At 46.0% G+C, this 18,075-nt stretch overlaps 2 protein-coding genes across 4 annotated transcripts in view; both read right to left on the reverse strand.

Annotated features, from left to right (window-relative positions):
- The window catches only part of LOC115532240 (CD209 antigen-like protein E), a 41,058-nt gene that overhangs the window by 2,794 nt on the left and 20,189 nt on the right, over positions 1–18,075 (reverse strand). For 2 of the 3 annotated variants that reach the window (XM_030341881.1, XM_030341883.1), the window contains exon 3: positions 14,774–15,998. The exons of the other annotated variant lie outside the window; for it this stretch is intronic. In XM_030341881.1, the coding sequence (XP_030197741.1) occupies positions 15,453–15,998 (546 nt within the window). In that variant the 3' untranslated portion in view covers positions 14,774–15,452. Of the gene's footprint in view, positions 1–14,773; positions 15,999–18,075 lie in introns of those variants that run through there. 3 annotated transcript variants of the gene reach the window in all.
- LOC115532242 (natural killer cells antigen CD94-like) lies at positions 366–3,942 on the reverse strand. The gene has a single exon (XM_030341884.1). The coding sequence runs from the start codon at positions 3,411–3,413 to the stop codon at positions 2,646–2,648; it is 768 nt and encodes a 255-aa protein (XP_030197744.1). The 5' UTR covers positions 3,414–3,942; the 3' UTR covers positions 366–2,645.

Below are 18,075 nucleotides of genomic sequence, written 5' to 3' on the forward strand. Positions count from 1 at the left end.
GTAAACTTTCCGACGTCGTGAAAATGTTTTCCCCATAATTTCCAGCGATGTGAACGCACCAATAGTGCCAGCCGCTCGTCTTATGGCAGAACATGGAATATGTCACGTTAATATCATGACTTTGAAGCACCTAATGACTTCCTTTAACGACTTTCGTTAGTTTAAAATATAAAGAATTCCTTTAATCGCCTTGTTCTCGTTTTTTTAATGTTAAATGTTGTGATGGACGGTATTTGTTCTACCAGGGCAGTATCAGAGAGAGAGAGAGAGAGAGAGGCTTCAGAAGGGGCGTGCGCAGATAGTACAGTGCACCCTCCAGTTATATATATGTCAATATTTCCATTTTTACATTTTTGAAGCAGACCTCCTTAAAAACTGAAAATAAATAAAAAATAACTGTGCTACACAGGACGAAATTTAATCCATTGCCTTTCAATTGGGATATTTTCTTCGACCACAGAAGGGGTGTGCGCAGATAGTACAGTGCACCCTCTACTTATGTATGTGTCAAAAGAACAAATGCATCAAAGGGTAAATAGTGTATTAGGGATACTCTGATTTCCCTGTTTTTTACAGCAGACCTCCTCAAAAACCTTTTGTTCTCACGCTCACGGAAAGTAATCGTGTCGTGTCCCAGACCAGATTGTCCGACATTATTCGTACTGCACAGAACGAAATGCAAACCCATGCATTTTGGATTGGAGAGTTTCTCAGAATATACAGATATACAGGTAAATAAACTTAGCACAAAAAGTAAGGAAATTTGTGTGATTATTTCTCTGTGGTAACAATGCTTTTTGGGATGCATTTGTGGGATGAGCAGCAGCGCTGAGTATGTGGGTTGCGCCCATGAAAAATTAGCCAAATCTTTTCTGCCATTGCCAAACAGTTTATTCTCCCATTGACTCGTTTGGTGGATTGGATTATTGAAGTTTGAAGAAACAAGACATATTGGAAATTTAAGAATTTATTGATTTCCCAAACAGGAGCCTCAGTAGCGTGTGGAAGAACCATACCACAACAGCCTGGCACCTGGTGTGGGCGGAGATGAGCGGCGCAGACGGCGGGGTGAGCCCGGCGTTTTACCGGGGCGGGGCCGCGGACCCCCCCACAGCCCCCGTACCTGGAGCATCCACCCCCGCAGACTGCACCACCTCCCCAAACTCCTCCGTCACCCGCTCCCAACCCTCTGGTTGCAACCCTCCTCACCAGACGTCGTCGTTGACTACGGCGTCACGACCGGGCGAAGGCGGCGGTGACCGGATGGCGGCCATGGCGACCGCCCTGCTGGTGGTCTGCCTCCTCCTCCTCGCGCTCCTCCTCTTCCTCACGGTGCTCTTTTGTTACAGAGCCGGCCGTAGGAGGAGGAGTCATCGTGGGTCGCGAGGGGGCGCCATGTGGTCGGCGGGCGGGACCACCGGGTTTGCCGCCGTCGTCCCAGAACGCGGACCGCAAGGCCGTGCCTCCCGGGCCCCCCAGGCTGCTGTACCACGAACGACCTCAACAGTCCCCGGGGGCGCTGTGGATCCGTCTGGAGGAGGGCGGCGAGGGCTTTGATACACGTGGGACACACTACATGGTACCAAAGTCAAGATACTTTTTAACAGAAATACAAGTAAATAATTAGCTGAGGGGACAAAGGCAAAGGCAGCCATAACGAACGAGTGTGGTTTGCAGCAACTGGAAACCAGCCAATGACTCTTTACACTTAACCCATGCAAGGAGAAAGAAAGAAAGAAAGAAACCCATTCGATTTTTTTTATGTATTATCACAACTATAACGGGTGGAATGCATTCTACATCGATGACCCTTGACCTGTCATAAGCAGCTGCAGAATGACCGTAAACTGCATATTTGATAATGTTTCACTTTGACACTGGAGAGAAAATTATGTCTACGCCAAAGTCAAACTAGGTGATAGTGTATATATAGTGAACTCAGGCCCCAAGTAACAGGATTTGTACGATCATTTGGCGGATGCTTTATCCAAAGCCTTAATAATGTAACTGCAATAATTACAGATACGTGAATGACTGAAACATTCGATTTAAGATGCATCTGTTCTAAGCCGGGGCGGCACCAGAACACTATTTTTTCTTGACTCTGAATAGTAAATAAAAATCAATATCATTTTCCCTTTCAACAATGTCTGTTCAAAGAGACCAAGTCAGACACCAGGACAGAAGTCTACTGTTCCTCTGAACACCGTAGAACAAACAATTAATTTATACACAAGTGGTTTGTTGTGATCACACTACATTGTGACAAAGTCAAGATACATTTCAACAGAAAAATAATTAGCTGAGGAGGCAAAGTTAGCAAATGCAGCCCTAAATAGAGAACTAGTGTGGTTTGCAGCAACTGAAATCCAGCCAATGTCTGTCATGACTCTTTACTGCCTAACCTCAGCCTCCAACACAACAACTGTGGGAACATTGAAAAAAAATAATGCAACAAGAAAAGCATCTATGTACAGCTCTTTCAGTGACCAGGGAAGTCTGCATGTCATCATCTTTTAAGGAGCACCTTGCAGCCAATCACAGCTCTTATCGAATGGCAGAACTCGACAAGTATGAATCAAAACAAACAACGTCTGTTGGCATTAAGATATAGAAAAATAGTCACAAAGGAATGTTTTCATCAATCATTTCATTAAATTAAGTTCGCAAATCCCCAAGTTTCTGAATTCACAGCTCTCATCTGTCCATTTTAAGTTGGTCTCCTCCCCGATCCTCTTTAAGCAGTTCTTATCCATGTCACCATCAGGTTTCCCTCTTCTCCAGGAGGGGTTATCCACTGACAGGACGGTCCCATCGACCCATATCCACATCCCTTCACTGGCCTCATCTGTCGCTCCGAGCCAATTGTTCCCTTTGTACCTTCTAGTGAAGTCCAGCTCCTCCTTATCGTCCACAACCACAAGATCTGCTCCGTTGGAAACACAGAACTCCCTGGTCTTATTCCAGGATCCCAGCACATTGGAAAGACGGTAACACTTACAACCAAACTTAGTCCAACCAACTGTGCAGTCCTGTTGGCAAAGCAGTGTGTCTCTCTGCTCTGTCAAATTATTCAGCCTTTTGGGAATTTGCTCCATGTCTCTGTCAATGTCCATGACTATGTTGTGTTGCACCACAAACCCAATGAGTCCAGCCAGCAGGGCAACAGACAGCAGGACCAGAAGCACCACCACAGCCCTGATCGGCCACTGAGGAGGGCTCACAGGGTCCGGCTGCTGACTGCTTACTGTTCCCAGAGTATTGGAGGACTCCTCTGTCCCCACATAGTCCTGGTGTTGATCTCTGATGCTCTCTATACTAGCGTAGATCTCCACTATCCTCTCCTCTCTCTCTCCTTGTGTGTTCCTGGCCTTGGTCATCATGTTGGGCCTGGCGTAAATCACCTCAGCCATATTCTGGTCCAAACTGTTTTCAGAGTTCCTTTTCGTCCTACCCCTACGAGTGCTTGGTCTTTCTGAGCGTTTTGAATGCCTGTATGTCAATCTTAACAGCTATTTTGATCAAACAGGAAGTATATTAACCAGAGGTTACTTGCTACATGTGCTTGCAGAGTCACTGTGTGGTGAGACACATCCTGTTTTATTAATAAGTGGTACTTCTAACACACATTAGTATGGAAGTAAATCTATGTCTTTGTTACTTTGTTATCGAATACATTTCCTGTGATTTGATTAGCATTCTACAGACCGATACAATGGATAGGGCGTTTAGTAGGTCCACCACCGTTGCTTCTCTCCCCATAAAAAGCTACAGTCAGTGTTTAATGACGTTGATTTACCTTTGAGCATTTCCTATTATAGGCAACTGTGTAAAATGCTGTTTAGAATTAAAGTTTGTATCAAGAAAGAAAGTACCAGCGAGGGACGCTCTTATTCCCGCTCTCCTTGCTTGACCGCAATCTAGAATCTAGGATTGAGGTTGAATACTTGATTTTGAATTTTTTAACATTGAAAAAGACGGGTGAAAATGATTTGTTGAAAAAAGAAAGAGTTATAATCAGAGGCAAAAAATCCAGCTACGTTATTTCAATGCATAAATATTCCTTGCTTATAATTCAATGGCTTTTTGTTTTCAAATTCTGATGGCACAGATTTACTTCCATAGTTCTCCCTCATGAACTCCCCAAAGTCCTGGGGAATCATCCCTTCATGATCAGTCAACGGCTTGTGACAGCTAATCACACTCACACCTGGTGGTATTATATGACGCCTATAACCCGTCCCATTCCCATACAACAGAGATAGCCGGGATAAGACAGTCTGGACGATGTGTTGATTCTTTGGTGAGAGAGCGAGGGACTCACTGATGTAGGGCTGTGCGATTGACCAAATTGTATAAAGTGTATTTAGTTTGTTCATTAAATGTCTTATAGAAACAGCTGAATACATATTAGTAGGCCTACATTATTTCTAAACATTTTGTGTATTTTTTTAACGTTTCCAAGTTCTCAGTTCCAAAGTGGTTTTTTTGAGAAAAATCCTGAAAAAATTCATCATGTTTTCAAACTCAAGTTAGAAAAAATAGTTTGATAATTAGTTTCAATAATCATGATTTCAATATTGACCAAATTAATGGCGATCATGATTTCTTCCACAGTGGAGCAGCCCTACGGTGATGCGGTAGTCGGTGACGCGCCCGCCGCAGCCCTCGCTGATGGAGGGCGGGTCCTCCAGGGTGGAGCGGGTGCTGTTGAGCGCGTGCAGGAAGATCTCCCCGCCGTGGCTGCTCAGCATGTGGCTGATGACCTTCGACCCCGACTTCCGGGGCTGCTCCAGCAGCACCGATCGGCCTGATCAATACAGATGGGTCAAATGAAATAAATTATTATCGAGTTTCAATAAGGTTTATAAATCGTTAGGCTCGTAGCATAATTGCCCGAGTCATATTTTGGCTAAATTATATTCTAATCGAACTCTACTGTCCTTACGCTGCTGATTCACTCATTGGCTGTATTCTAAGCCAATCAGAGTGCTTTTTAAATTCCATAACCACTATCTGCCTAAGTCATCTATTTGACTTAGGCATTTTTGACGCTAAATACAAGATAAACCTTGGTATATGAATTAGGCAATAATGCTGTGAGGCTAACGAAAGGTTTAAACATGTTTTATTTAAATGTATAGCCTGTCTCAAAATCTAAAAACTTTATTTGTTCACTACGTCTCACTTACCTTATAAAACCAAAGCAAACCCTTCGAATCAGTGAGTCTGATATGTGGTCAGACTGTTACTACCAGGTCGCTGCGCACCGTAGAGGAGGAAGTTGGTGAGGCAGGACGAGGGACGGCTGTTGAGCCGTCACCATCCTGGTTTGTAGTTGAGGAACGTTTGCGTTTTCTTGTGGGAACTTCTTGGACTTGTACTTGAATTTTGGTCACATTCTTCTGTAGTCACAGTTTCTGAATTGTGGCCTCCGTAAGGTCTTTTCTTTCCTTGGCCCTAAGGTTCTTCCATCGCAACATAACTTGTTTTATGGTCCATCTTCTGGCCAGACCCCATGGCATTGACGTGATTGGTTATGCCCTCCCAAATGTTGTATTTTCCGTTATTGGTCACTTCTCCACCTTTGCAGAGCTGAAACGTCCTACCATTGAGGCAAAATTGCCCGAACACCCTCCAGCAATGCATAGGTTTCTGCCACAGTGAAATGAGGCCCTTTTGAGTCCATGGTTCCAACTCTTTGGTGTAGCCAATACTGATCTTATAAGCCTTGAGCGTGATTGATTTGGCTTTTGCTCAATTAGGCCCAAACCAGTCAGCTCGTTGCTGGTTAATGGGTGAGACCATTTAAATACATCATGTCTTTGCACACACAGCTGATAGCTTTGAGATTTTTTTTTTCTTTTGTTTACCATATCTCATTACATGCGACAGGTTTCATAAATTGTATTTGTATCCATGGTAACTGTCTTGATGAATGATTTTTAAGAAATGTATTTCATCAGTATCCATTGATTTTGTGATCATTCAATTAAAAAGAAAAAAAGATTTTATTTGGTTAGAAAAATCACAACTTCAGATGGGTAACGGATAATCCTGTTTATTTTGGATCAAATAGATCCCAACTGAGTTCAAAGTTTTGAAAAACCCAAAGGGCAGGTTTGATCCAGATCAAATGTAAGATCGGATAACATGGTCTGATCTTAGTTCAGAATCCCTCTATTGCTTTGAAAAACCCATTTCCAAGATTTGATCCGATCCGAAATCCCACTGGATACCCTTGAAAAACTGGGCCCTGGTGACCTTCATGAATCTTGTTGAGCATCTCCTCTTGCATAGTAACGGGGATGACGAGTCTTTTGCACTTCATTAGTAGACCATCTGCTACCAGCAGATCCTGGCAATACTGCCAGTCCTGTTGAAGTTCTGGTGGGAGAGCCTTTCTGTCAGACCATTCGGTCTGCACCATGTTTTTGAGTCTTTTGCTCAGGTTAATATTTAATTTAGAATGCATGTGCCAAATCGATAAATTTGGCAGATTATGAAATGTAAAAAGCACTCTGATTGGCTTAGGATGTAGCCATTGAGGCACAGTGAATGAGCAGCTTTGGAGAGAGGAGTTGGGTTTGATATCACAATTTGGCCGATATTATGTCACTACTAATGGGTGTACCCCATAAATCGACGAACCTTGACCTGAGATAAGCAGTTGAAGAATGATTCTGCATATTTAAACTGCATATTTGATATTCTTTCATTTTGAAATTGAGCAGAAAAACGCGTGTCTACACCAGATGGCCCCAGTAACAGGAAATAATTTGTACGATCATTTGGCGGATGCTTTATCCAAAGCACCTTAAAATAATGTAACTGCAATTATTACAGATGCACTAGTTGAGTGACCAAGGACCGAAAAGACTAAACTATTTGAGTCCCGAAAATAAACTAAATATCAATATCACTGTCCATTTAAACAATGTCTGTTTAAAGGGACCAAGTCCAAACTAAATCCAATTAATAAAATATCAGCAAAACATATTAATAATGAGCTGCTTTAATAAGAGGTCAAATTCCCCACAGAAAACACAGATGAATGGACACTACATTTACAGATTCAATGCAATTTACTCTGTATCTTTGTGAATGCATATATGCATATGTTCCTTCAAAAGTGTTCCTTCAGTAAAGCAAAACTAGGCTTCTACTTCATTTTGAATTGACAAGGTCTTGTTTGACCACTAGGGGTCAGACTTGTACAGTTTGTAAAATCTCTCTTGGAGCCGCTCAAGTGCTGCAGACCTACAAGCCTATTCAGACAACAGGACACAAGTCTACTGTTCTCTCTGAACACTGTAGAACTAGATAATTTATACCACCACTTGGCGTAAGACTTGTACAGCCAACCGATATCACGTTTTTTTTTCGTTACTCCGGGTATCTAGTAACAATTCATCTATTAATTAATCAAGAGTTGTTTTAAAGGCACCCAGTGCAACTTTCGAGGCTTAAAAATAAACATTCAATTTCTAGTCTTTTTTACACGTAGTAAGTTTCAATAACTCCATACCATTACATACCGACATTTAAGCAGCAAAGATGAGACGTCGGTTGTGGTGAGAACTGATACAAAATCGATAACAACAACAATTCCGCCATTTTCTTTATTTTTTGTAACCTACAATAAATAAAGCAGGCTTTCAGTCAATGGAAAAATGGCTTCTCCCCACCGGCGATTGTTGTTGTTTACGATTTTCTATCAGTTCTCACCACACAACGACGTCTCATCTTTGCTCCTTGAATGTCGATGTGTAATGGTATGGAGTTATTGAAACTTACTACGTGTAAAAAAGACTAGAAATTGAATGTTTATTTTTCATTGAATGTTTACATAAAGTTGCACTGGGTGCCTTTAATAAAAGGTTGAATTCACTACAGCAAACACAGTTGAATCGACACTACATTTACAGTTTCAATGCAATTTACAAATTACTGTATGTCTGCGAATGCCTACATGCATATGTACCTTCAACAGTGTTCATTTAGTAACGCAATGCTAAGTGCATACCTACAAGCTAATTTAACCACAAGTGTTTTGCTGTGAACAGACTATATTGTGACAAAGTCAAGATACATTTAAACAGAAAAATAATTAAATAATTGGCAAAGGCAGCAAATGCAGTCCTAGATAGAGAACTAATGTGGTTTGCAGCAACTGAAAGCCAGCCAATGACGCTTTACCTCCTAACCTCAGCCTCCAACACCAAGAGCAAATGTGGCAACAGTTAAAAAAAGTAACAAGAGCAGCATCTATGTACAGCTCCTGCAGTGACCAGTGAAGCCCTCATGTCATCTCCTTTTAAGGAGATAACACCTCACAGCCAATCACAGCTCTTATTGGATGGCAGAACCCATCAAGTTTGAAACAAAACAACGAATGTCTGTTGGCATTAATATATAAAAAATAGTCAAAGAAACAAATCAGTCAGACAAAGAAATGTTTTCATCCATCATTTCATTAAATTATATTCACAAAGCCCATAGTTGTTGGCTTCACAGATCTCATCTGTCAATTTGAAGTTGGTCTTCTCCCTGAAACTCCTTAAGCAGTTCTTCTCCTTGCCACCATCAGGTTTTCCTCCGATCAAGGAGGGATTATCCACTGACAGGACAGTCCCATCAACCCATCTCCACAACCCTTTACTGGCCTCATCTGTCGCTCCGAGCCAGATGGTCTCGCCGTGCCTGCTAATGAAGTCCATCTCCTCTTTACTGTCCACAACCACCAGATCTGCTCCGTGGGTAACACAGAGCTTCCTGCAATTATTCCAGGATCCCCACCCTCTGGTAAGCCAGTAACATTTACAACCAAACTTATCCCAACCACCTTGACAGACCTGTTGGCATAGCAGTGTGTCTCTCTGCTCTGTCACATCCTTCAGCCTTTGGGGAGGTTGCTCCATGTCTCTGTCCATGCTTACGGTCGTGTGTCGCTCCGTCACATTCTTCAGCCTCAAAGGAAGTTGCTCCATGTCTCTGTCCATGCTTACGGTCTTCTCCAAGACGGTCTTGTGTTGTACTGCCCATCCAAGCAGTCTAGCCAGCAGGACAACAGACAGCAGGCCCAGAAGCACCACGACAGCCCTGATCGGACACCGAGGAGGGCTCACAGGGTCCTGCTGCTGACTTCTTACTGTTCCCAGAGTATTGGAGGTCTCCTCTGTCCCCAAATAGTCCTGGTGTTGATCTCTGAGGCTCTCAATGCTATCGTAGATGTCCTCTATACCCTCCTCTCCATCTACTTGTGTGTTCCTGGCCATGAACATCATGTTGGGCCTGGCGTGAATCACCTCAGCCAAATTCTGGTCCAAACTGGTTTCAGAGTTTCTTATCGTCCTACCCCTATTAGTGCTTGTTCATTCTGTGCGTTTTGAAATGCCTGCATCTCAAAGCCTTAACAACTATTTTGATCAAACAGGATGTATTTTAACCAGATTCCCCTCTCTATGTCTGCTTTGAGTCATTGTGTATGGTTAGACACATTATTTTTTCTTAGCATGTGGTTCATCCAGTCTATCACTTTATGTTTCAGTTCCCTAGAAGGATGACCATTTGCGAGAGAGGTGTTATAAATGCATGAAGGATAAGGTACATGTGTGTAAGCTGTTTTCTTCTGGAAAAAGATGGCCCACACTATTTCGTACTGGCCCATCCCATGATCTCTGCCCAGGCTGCCGACCACTTTGGTGTCCAACTTGTACAGCCAACCCAGTATCACGTTTTTTCGAGCTGATGGTGTAACAAGATTGTTAATATGCTGTGCAGGTTTAATAGACGGGGACACTTGTGTTGCCGGTCTAGCCTCGGGTACTTTATTCCAAACTTGTTTACATTACAGTGTGTTAGGTCCCCCCTAAACCTTCCCCCACCTCTTTACATCCAAGTGCCTACGTATGTCACTACATCTCCCCCTTATAGTGAAGTACCAGCATTTATATTGTTTACTTTGAATATTAATCATTAACAATAAACATACTCACCAGTATAACATTTATCCTCAACACTATAAACCTCTGAGACAAACCCACTTGTGTGGCGTGTTACATCTTTTAACCAAAACCAAGAATACAGATTATATGATTATTATCATTTTGTCTAGGGGTCAGGGTGGACTACCTGATACCACGAAGCTGTGCAGGGATTATTCTTAAACCATGCTCCCTAACTGTATAAGAATGGTGATTACAAGTCCATCCTAGCTGGGTTTCTTAGGACCCGCCCTGATCTTGTCACGGTAGGGGTCTCTGGAATGACCCTGATGTGGAGTCTGTCTCTCCTTAGACTCCCGAGGGCAGGTCAACGTTGTAAGATCTTGGTGTTGGAGCTTTTTGAACTAGGAAGTTTGTTTCTCCCTCATATCTTCATCCTTTCTTTTGAAGCCTGGAGTTCAGGCCACTTAGGCTGTAGTTTCTCCTGGCTAACGGGCAAAGGCGTTCTGAAATGCAGACCCCATCAATAGCTGTGCTGGGGATGATCTATGTGACAACGGGCTAGCCCTGAAAGCCATGAGTGCCTTGTGTGGATCCTCTCCCTTACCCAGGAGAGATCTCACCGTCCGCACAGCTCCTTCAGCTTCCCCGTTGCTCTGCGGATAACGGGGGCTGCTGGTCACATGGCTGGAGTCGTATTCTCTGGCGAAGTCCGCAAATTCAGTGGCAGAGAAACAAGGGCCGTTGTCGGTGACGACAGTCTCCGGGAAACCATGGCGTGTGATATGGACTTCAACTTCTCCTTTATATGGGCTGTGGTAGTTGAGGTGAGGTTAGCTTATTCAATGTAGCGTGAGAAGTAGTCAATTACCACAAGGTACATTACATTCAGAAAATACTCCCCCCAAGTGACAACCAGATCGTCCCTGGCCTACCAGGTAGGTAGACAGGTAAGCCATCCAATCATTTAATTTGGCCTGAAATTACAGGCCTGCAATATACCTTTTTTTTTTTCTTTTGTGTATTCGATATATTTTTTTTTTTGACTACCCCAGCTTTAACATTTCATCACTTCAATTAGTATTCCATCAACGAAAATAAACATCATCTTATGACAACTTTATTGCTTTCCACAACATGGGATCGACATATCTACAAAACAAAGAACTTTGAATAGAAAAGCAAAAGTAGTCATAAAAAAACTTAGAAGGTCCAACAAAGTCGGCGCTCAATGTCTGTTGTGTTTGTATACAAGTGCCCTTGTGGGAAACAAAGTCGGGATGAGAACGCTCCCGACTTCCCCAGAGTCCTCCGTCTCCATGGAGGGCGTGGTCAATGGTGGCCATGGTAACCGTGGTGGCGGCGGCAGATGCTGCTGTTAGTGTTTGCTGTGATCGTCTGGAGGCCTTGACGTTTTTGTGGACATCCATTCTGAAGGCCGGAAGAGAAAAGGTAACAAATGAACAAGGAACTTAACCCATACAGGGAGAAAGTTAGCTTTTTTTGTATGTATTATCACTACAAACGGGTACACCGCATACTACATCGATGACCCTTGACCTGCCATAAGCAGCTGCAGAATGACCATTTTTTATGCCGCACATTTGATAATGTTTCACTTTGACATTGAACATTTTCATTGAAAGAATAAGTAAATGAGTTTTAATTGCATTGCACATCTGCATGAATGGGGAGTTCTCAAAGTCTTTAATCTTGTAGGGGGGATGGTGGGGGGGGGGTCAATGGTAAAAAAAGAGGAGGGGGAATAGGTTCTAAAGCTGGTCTGTTTGGTACCTCTTAATGGGATTCAATCATTAAGGTGTTGTATTAACTCAGTTTGTGTCTTTCAGGTCCCTTGGAGGATACCAAATAGACTGCCATTTTCCCCCAGTCGCCGACCAGCCGAGATTCCTCCCTGACTCAGACGCTCAAAGGACGACACTCGCAGGCGACACCCTGAGATGGACTCACACAGGAAATGACATCATCGGTGCCCTCGGGTGCGAGATCATAGCGAGATATTGATCCGCGGCCTTTATCGCCGTTTCTGATGTCTTTCATGGGGCAGACTTGGATGCCTATAGGCGCACCCCCGCGACTTTTGACCTCTGAACAGGGTAACTTCAGCAGAGAGACAGGCAGCCACAGAAGGAGGCCTTTGTTGTTGCCCGGAGAATCAACCCCAATCATGATGATGTCGTAGTTTCCAAGGTCACGGTTTCAAACATGGATGACACCGCTGTTGACCGATGTCGGGGGATTAACGGAGTCTTTATCGCAAATGGATTGGAAACATTCCCTATCTGGCACAAAACTCTCTAGTCCAAGATAACTTCAGGTCAACAACGTACCCATCCCTGATTCCAAACAGAGAGTTTCAGATTCACAGGTTGTGCCAGTCCTGTTAACAGACGTGGAAAACGTGACGGATGATCAGACTCCTGTGAAAACATCCCAAACTTTCATGTCCGCCTTAAGCGATGACACCATTGGGGAAATTTACAGATTCAGCCCTCTTCTGCAACAGAGCGAGGATCTCAGACCGTCCACAACAGTCCTCAAGAACCCCATGCTATCTCCAGGAATAAAGTCTGGCTTGCACTCAACAATGGAGTTCTTAAGCACGGAGAAAACTGGTCCACATTCTGCCAGGGTGACTCAAACCTTTGCCCTGACCCTACCAGAGTCCATTATGGCCCTGAGCTGTGAGGTTTCAACAGTAGTCAGCAGGGAATCTGATCCTATATCACCCTCTGTTGTTCAAATACAGAACACCATCGCCTCCACTTCCACACTACTGAGTCTCGAGCCCACACTGGCTCTGTGCGGAACCTCTCTGGGGAAGGAGAGGTTGAATGGAGTTGGATGTACACCACCCCTGAACTACACCCTACTTTTGCAGTCAACGATCAGCATCTTTTCATCCATTTCTTCAACACTGATGCTGGAAAAACCAGCTCGAACCGCACTGGACGTTTCATCTGTCACCTTCTCTTCTGTCGATCTTCTCAAAGAATCGGCTTTGACACAAAGAGATAAAGAGGTGTGTCTCGCCGTCACGCGCTTCTCCCTCGGCCCCTTGCCCCATGAGCCCGCTGCCCGGGGCCCTTGCTGGCCGCTCGCCGCAGCCTGAGACGGAGGCGGGCGGGGCTTGTAAGCCGGGCGAGGCTAGTAAGCCGGGGAGCCAGAAGGAGGAGCTGCGGGCGGCGCCGTGACCGTGGCTGACGGCCTATGGCGGCGACGGGAACCCGGGGCGGAGCGCTGCTGCCGGGGCGGAGGCGGAGGGCGGGAGACGTGTCTCCGGAACTTCTCCGCCTCCTCGGACGCAGCCTGCATCTCGTTCACCATGGACGACAGGCGGGGCCCGGACAGCCCATCCGGGCTGATGGGACACTCCATTAGCTGCCGCCTCATTGGCTCAGGGATGCCTGGGGTCTGCTGTAACCACAGGTTCCTCTGGATGAGGTGCCGTCACGCCGCCGTTCGGGCCGCTGTCACCGCACCGGCGGAGCAGAGGCAGAGGATGACTCTGCCGGCGGCTTTCGCCACGTCGACTGCCCGTTCGGCCAGACGATGAGGGTCGGCCGCCATGGTGGAGATGTTGTTCATGACAGCTTCCTGCTGCATCATGCACTGATGCGCCCTGTCTGTGAGCTTGCCGCCAGCTGTCCTTCGGGAGTGGGGCGGCGGCGGCCGAGCCCCGGCTTCACTCCAAAGACAGCGCACAGAGCGGGATCCAGCGGCGGTACCGCCCTGTAACCCCGGTCCGTCAGACCCTCTGTCTTCGTGACCTGGACGAACGTTTTCAGCGGGGCTCCGAGCTTCCCGGGCTCCGCCGCAGCCCCACTGAAGTATGGGCTGATGGCGGGAAACGTTGGCCGGATCGGGTCGAGACGGGGCGGGGCGTGTCGCGGCCTCGAGCCCCCAGATGCCATGCAGCTGGTCCGGGCGTCGGGGGGGCCTGAGGCATGGGCACCGCAAGGCCGAGGTTTGCGGCTGCCCTGGCGATAGTGCCCGGAAGAGAGACGGGCAATGCTGCTGCCCCGGGCTCCAACCCCTCCATCCGGAGAGGGGAAGCCGGGGGAGACGGCCCCTCCTCGCCGCGGACGGAGTCGTCCGACTCCGAGCCCACGAGGAGGGAGAGGGCATCGTCGAGCGCGACGGTGAAGTCGTCGGCACCTTCAACGATGGCGGCAGCAGTGTCGGCGCTGCGCTGTCGGCATTCCATCGACAGCGTCTTACATGCCGACACAGGCAGAGCGGCGAGAGCGCCAAGAGGGCATGTTCATGCCCCAGGCAGCCCTCGCACACTTCATGGCTGTCATGAGGCAAGATGTAACCCGTGTTACATTGCTTGCAGATGCTGACCGTCCTGGAGCCCATGTTTGTATCTTTCAGTATGCTAGGAACGCTGAAGAAAACGGGGGAGCAGAACGTCCGCCGGCGCCCGCCTATATCTGCGAACTGCGGACATCGTTGAGGCCAGCGGACGTAATTGAGGCCCACGCTGTTGGTGGGCGGGGATTACAAATTTTACAGGGCTACGGCTCACGCCTAGGGATAACCCAATAGCGATAGCCTTAAAAGGCGAAGCCTTTACGACATAGAAAATTAGATTTAAGATGCACTTATTATAAACAGGGGCGGCACCAGAGGGAATTTAACCCCGACACTAGTACTCAAATCCAGGATCGGATTAAAAGACTAACTATTTTTTATTGAGTCCCAAAAGTAAATTAAAAATCAATATCATTGTCCCTTAGAACAATGTCTGTTCAAAGGGACCAATTCCAAACTAAATCCAATTAATTAAATATCAGCAAAACATTAATCAAGAGTTTCTTTAATAAAAGCTCAAATTCACGACAGCAAACACGGTTGAATGGACACTACATTTACTGATTCAATACAATTTACAAATTACTGTATGTTTGTGAATGCATGTATGCATTTGTACCTTCAAAAGTGATCATTTAGCAACGAAAAACTAAGTGCTGACCTACAAGCCGATTCAGACATCAGGACACAAGTCTACTGTTCTCTCTGAACACCGTAGAACCAACAAATAACAGTGATTTGTTGTGATCACACTACATGGTACCAAAGTGAAGATACATTTAAACAGCAAAATAATCAAATAATTAGCTGAGGGGACAAAGGCCAAGGCAGCAGAAGCAGCCCTAAATACTGAACTAGTGTGGTTTGCAGCAACTGAAAACCAGCCAATGGCTGTCATGACTCTTTACCTCCTAATCTCAGCCTCCAACATCAAGAGCAACTGTGGAAACATTGAATAAATAAAGTAACAAGAGAAGCATCTATGTACAGCTCCTGCAGTGACCACGGAAGTCTTCATGTCATCTCCTTTTAAGGAGATAAAACCTTGCAGCAAATCAAAGCTCTTTTCGTATGGAAGAACTTAACAAGTATGAAACAAAACATCGATCAAAGATTTAAGAAATAGTCAAATAAACAAATCAGTCAGACAAAGAAATGTTCCATACATCAATTAATTAAATGATTTTCACAAAGCCCATAGTTTCTGGCTTCACAGCTCTCATCTGTCCATTTAAAGTTGGGCTTCTCTCTAACCCTTAAGCAGTTCTTAACCATGTCACCATCAGGTTTCCCTCTTCTCCAGGAGGGGTTATCCGCTGACAGGACGGTGCCATCAACCCATCTCCACATCCCTTCACTGGCCTCATCTGTTGCTCCGAGCCAGATGTTCCCGCTGTACCTGCTAATGAAGTCCATCTCCTCTTTACTGTCCACAACCACAAGATCTGCTCCGTGGGAAACACAGAACTTCCTGCTCTTATTCCAGGGTCCCCGCACATTGGAAAGCCAGTAACATTTACAACCAAACGTATCCCAACCAACTGGACAGTCCTGTTTAAAAAGCAGTGCGTCTCTCTGCTCAGTCACGTTCTTCAGCCTTTGTAGAAGTTGCTCCACGTCTCTGTCCATGCTTACAGTCTTCGTCTTGTGTTGCACTGCAAACCCAATGAGTCCAGCCAGCAGGGCAACAGACAGCAGGACCAGAAGCACCACCACAGCCCTGATCGGACACCGAGGAGGGCTCACAGGGTCCGGCTGCTGACTTCTTACTGTTCCCAGAGACTTGGAGGACTCCTCTGTCCCCACATAGTCCTGGTGTTGATCTCTGAGGCTCTCAATGTTAGCGTAGATCTCCACTCTCCTCTCCTCTCTCTCTCCTTGTGTGTTCCCTGGCTTGAACATCATGTTGGGCCTGGCGTGAATCACCTCAGCCATATTCTGGTCCAAACTGGTTTCAGAGTTTATCTAATCGTCCTACACCTATGCGTGTTTGGTCTTTCTGTGCGTTTGGAATAACAGCATCTCAAAGTCTTACCTTCTTTCATCAAACAGGAAGTATTTTAACCGGATGCCACTTTACATGGGCTTGCAGAGTCAATTTGTATGATAAGACACATCCTGTTTTCTTAGTAAGTGGTACATGCGGTGCATCATTTACATTTACATTTACATTTAGGGCATTTAGCAGACGCTTTTATCCAGAGCGACTTACAATAAGTACATTTGTCATAAGAACTGCATCAATATATCGCTGTCGGTACAGAAAGGATGTTCATAGAACCAAGTGCAAGTACCACAATCGCTAGGCTAATCAATTCCCCGTATTACAGACATGATAGCAGCTGCTGCAGTTGCTACACAGTTAAGTGCTACAATACAATACAATACAATACAATACACTATTAAGTGCTACAATACAATACACTACAATACAGTGTACAATGGTGGTCAGAAGAGGAAAGGTGGCTATGCAGAGTCGCGGTGAACTCTGAACAGGTGAGTCTTGAGTCCTTTTCGGAAGATAGTGAGCGACTCTGCGGTCCTGATAGCGGCAGGGAGCTCGTTCCACCACTGAGGCCCCAAAACCGAGAAAAGTTGTGACTTTGCTGATCGACCTTTGCTAGCTCTTAGCGATGGTGGTTCCAGTCGTCCAGCTGAAGTAGTCGAGCGGAGGGATCGAGCAGGGGTGTGTGGCTTTAGCAATGCTTGGAGGTAGGCAGGGGCAGTTCCATCGACTGCCTTGTATGCCAGTACCATCGTCTTAAATTTGATGCGAGATACTACAGGGAGCCAGTGGAGGTCCCGGAAGAGGGGGGTCACATGGGAGAACTTCGGTAGGTTGAACACGAGGCGCGCTGCCGCATTCTGGATGCCCTGCAAAGGTTTAATCGCAGAGGCAGGAAGTCCAGCCAGTAGTGAGTTGCAGTAGTCGAAGCGGGAGATGACCAGTGATTGGACTAGAAGCTGAGCTGCTTCCCTTGTGAGGAAGGGCCGGATTCTGCGGATGTTGTAAAGTGCAAATCTGCAGGATCGGGCGACCGCAGTGATGTTTGCAGTGCAGCATAACTGGTTGTCCAATACCACACCGAGGTTTCTGGCAGTTGGAGAGGGAGATACAGTAATGTTCTCGACGGTGACCAGTAAGTCCATGTGTGGGCAGTCTTTCCCTGAGATTAGGAGAACCTCGGTTTTGTTGAGGTTAAGCCTCAGGTGATGGGCAGTTGTCCAGGTGCTGACATCCGCCAGACATTCCGATGTGCGTTTTGCAATCAGGGTTTTCTCAGATGAGGGGAAAGAGAGAAATAACTGAGTGTCGTCAGCATAGCAGTGATAGGAAAAGCTGTGTGATGCAATTACCGAGCCCAGAGACCTGGTATAGAGGGAGAACAGAAGAGGCCCCAGTACAGAGCCTTGAGGGACACCAGTTTCGAGCGTGCAAGGTTTGGAGCCATTCCATGTCACTTGATAGGTGCGGTTCGTCAGGTAGGATGTGAACCAGGAAAGAGCAGATTCAGCGATTCCAAGTTCGGCAAGAGTGGCAAGAAGGATCTGGTGGTTCACCTTGTCAAATGCTGCTGACAGGTCGAGCAGAATGAGGACCGATGAGAGGGACGAGGCTCTGGCAGCACGGAGGGACTCAGTCACCGCAAGGAGAGCCGTCTCGGTGGAGTGTGCTTTCTTGAAGCCTGACTGGTGAGGGTCAAGGAGGTTGTTAGATGAGAGATAGGAGGACAGTTGGTTAGCAACGGCACGTTCCAGTGTTTTAGACAGGAATGAAAGAAGAGATACC

The sequence above is a fragment of the Gadus morhua genome, chromosome 19 (assembly GCF_902167405.1).
Source record: "Gadus morhua chromosome 19, gadMor3.0, whole genome shotgun sequence".
NCBI lineage: Eukaryota > Metazoa > Chordata > Actinopteri > Gadiformes > Gadidae > Gadus > Gadus morhua.

Bases quoted from the DNA above. Each gene is read 5' to 3' on its own strand.
- LOC115532242 (XM_030341884.1), bottom strand. From the start codon at position 3,413: ATGGCTGAGGTGATTTACGCCAGGCCCAACATGATGACCAAGGCCAGG.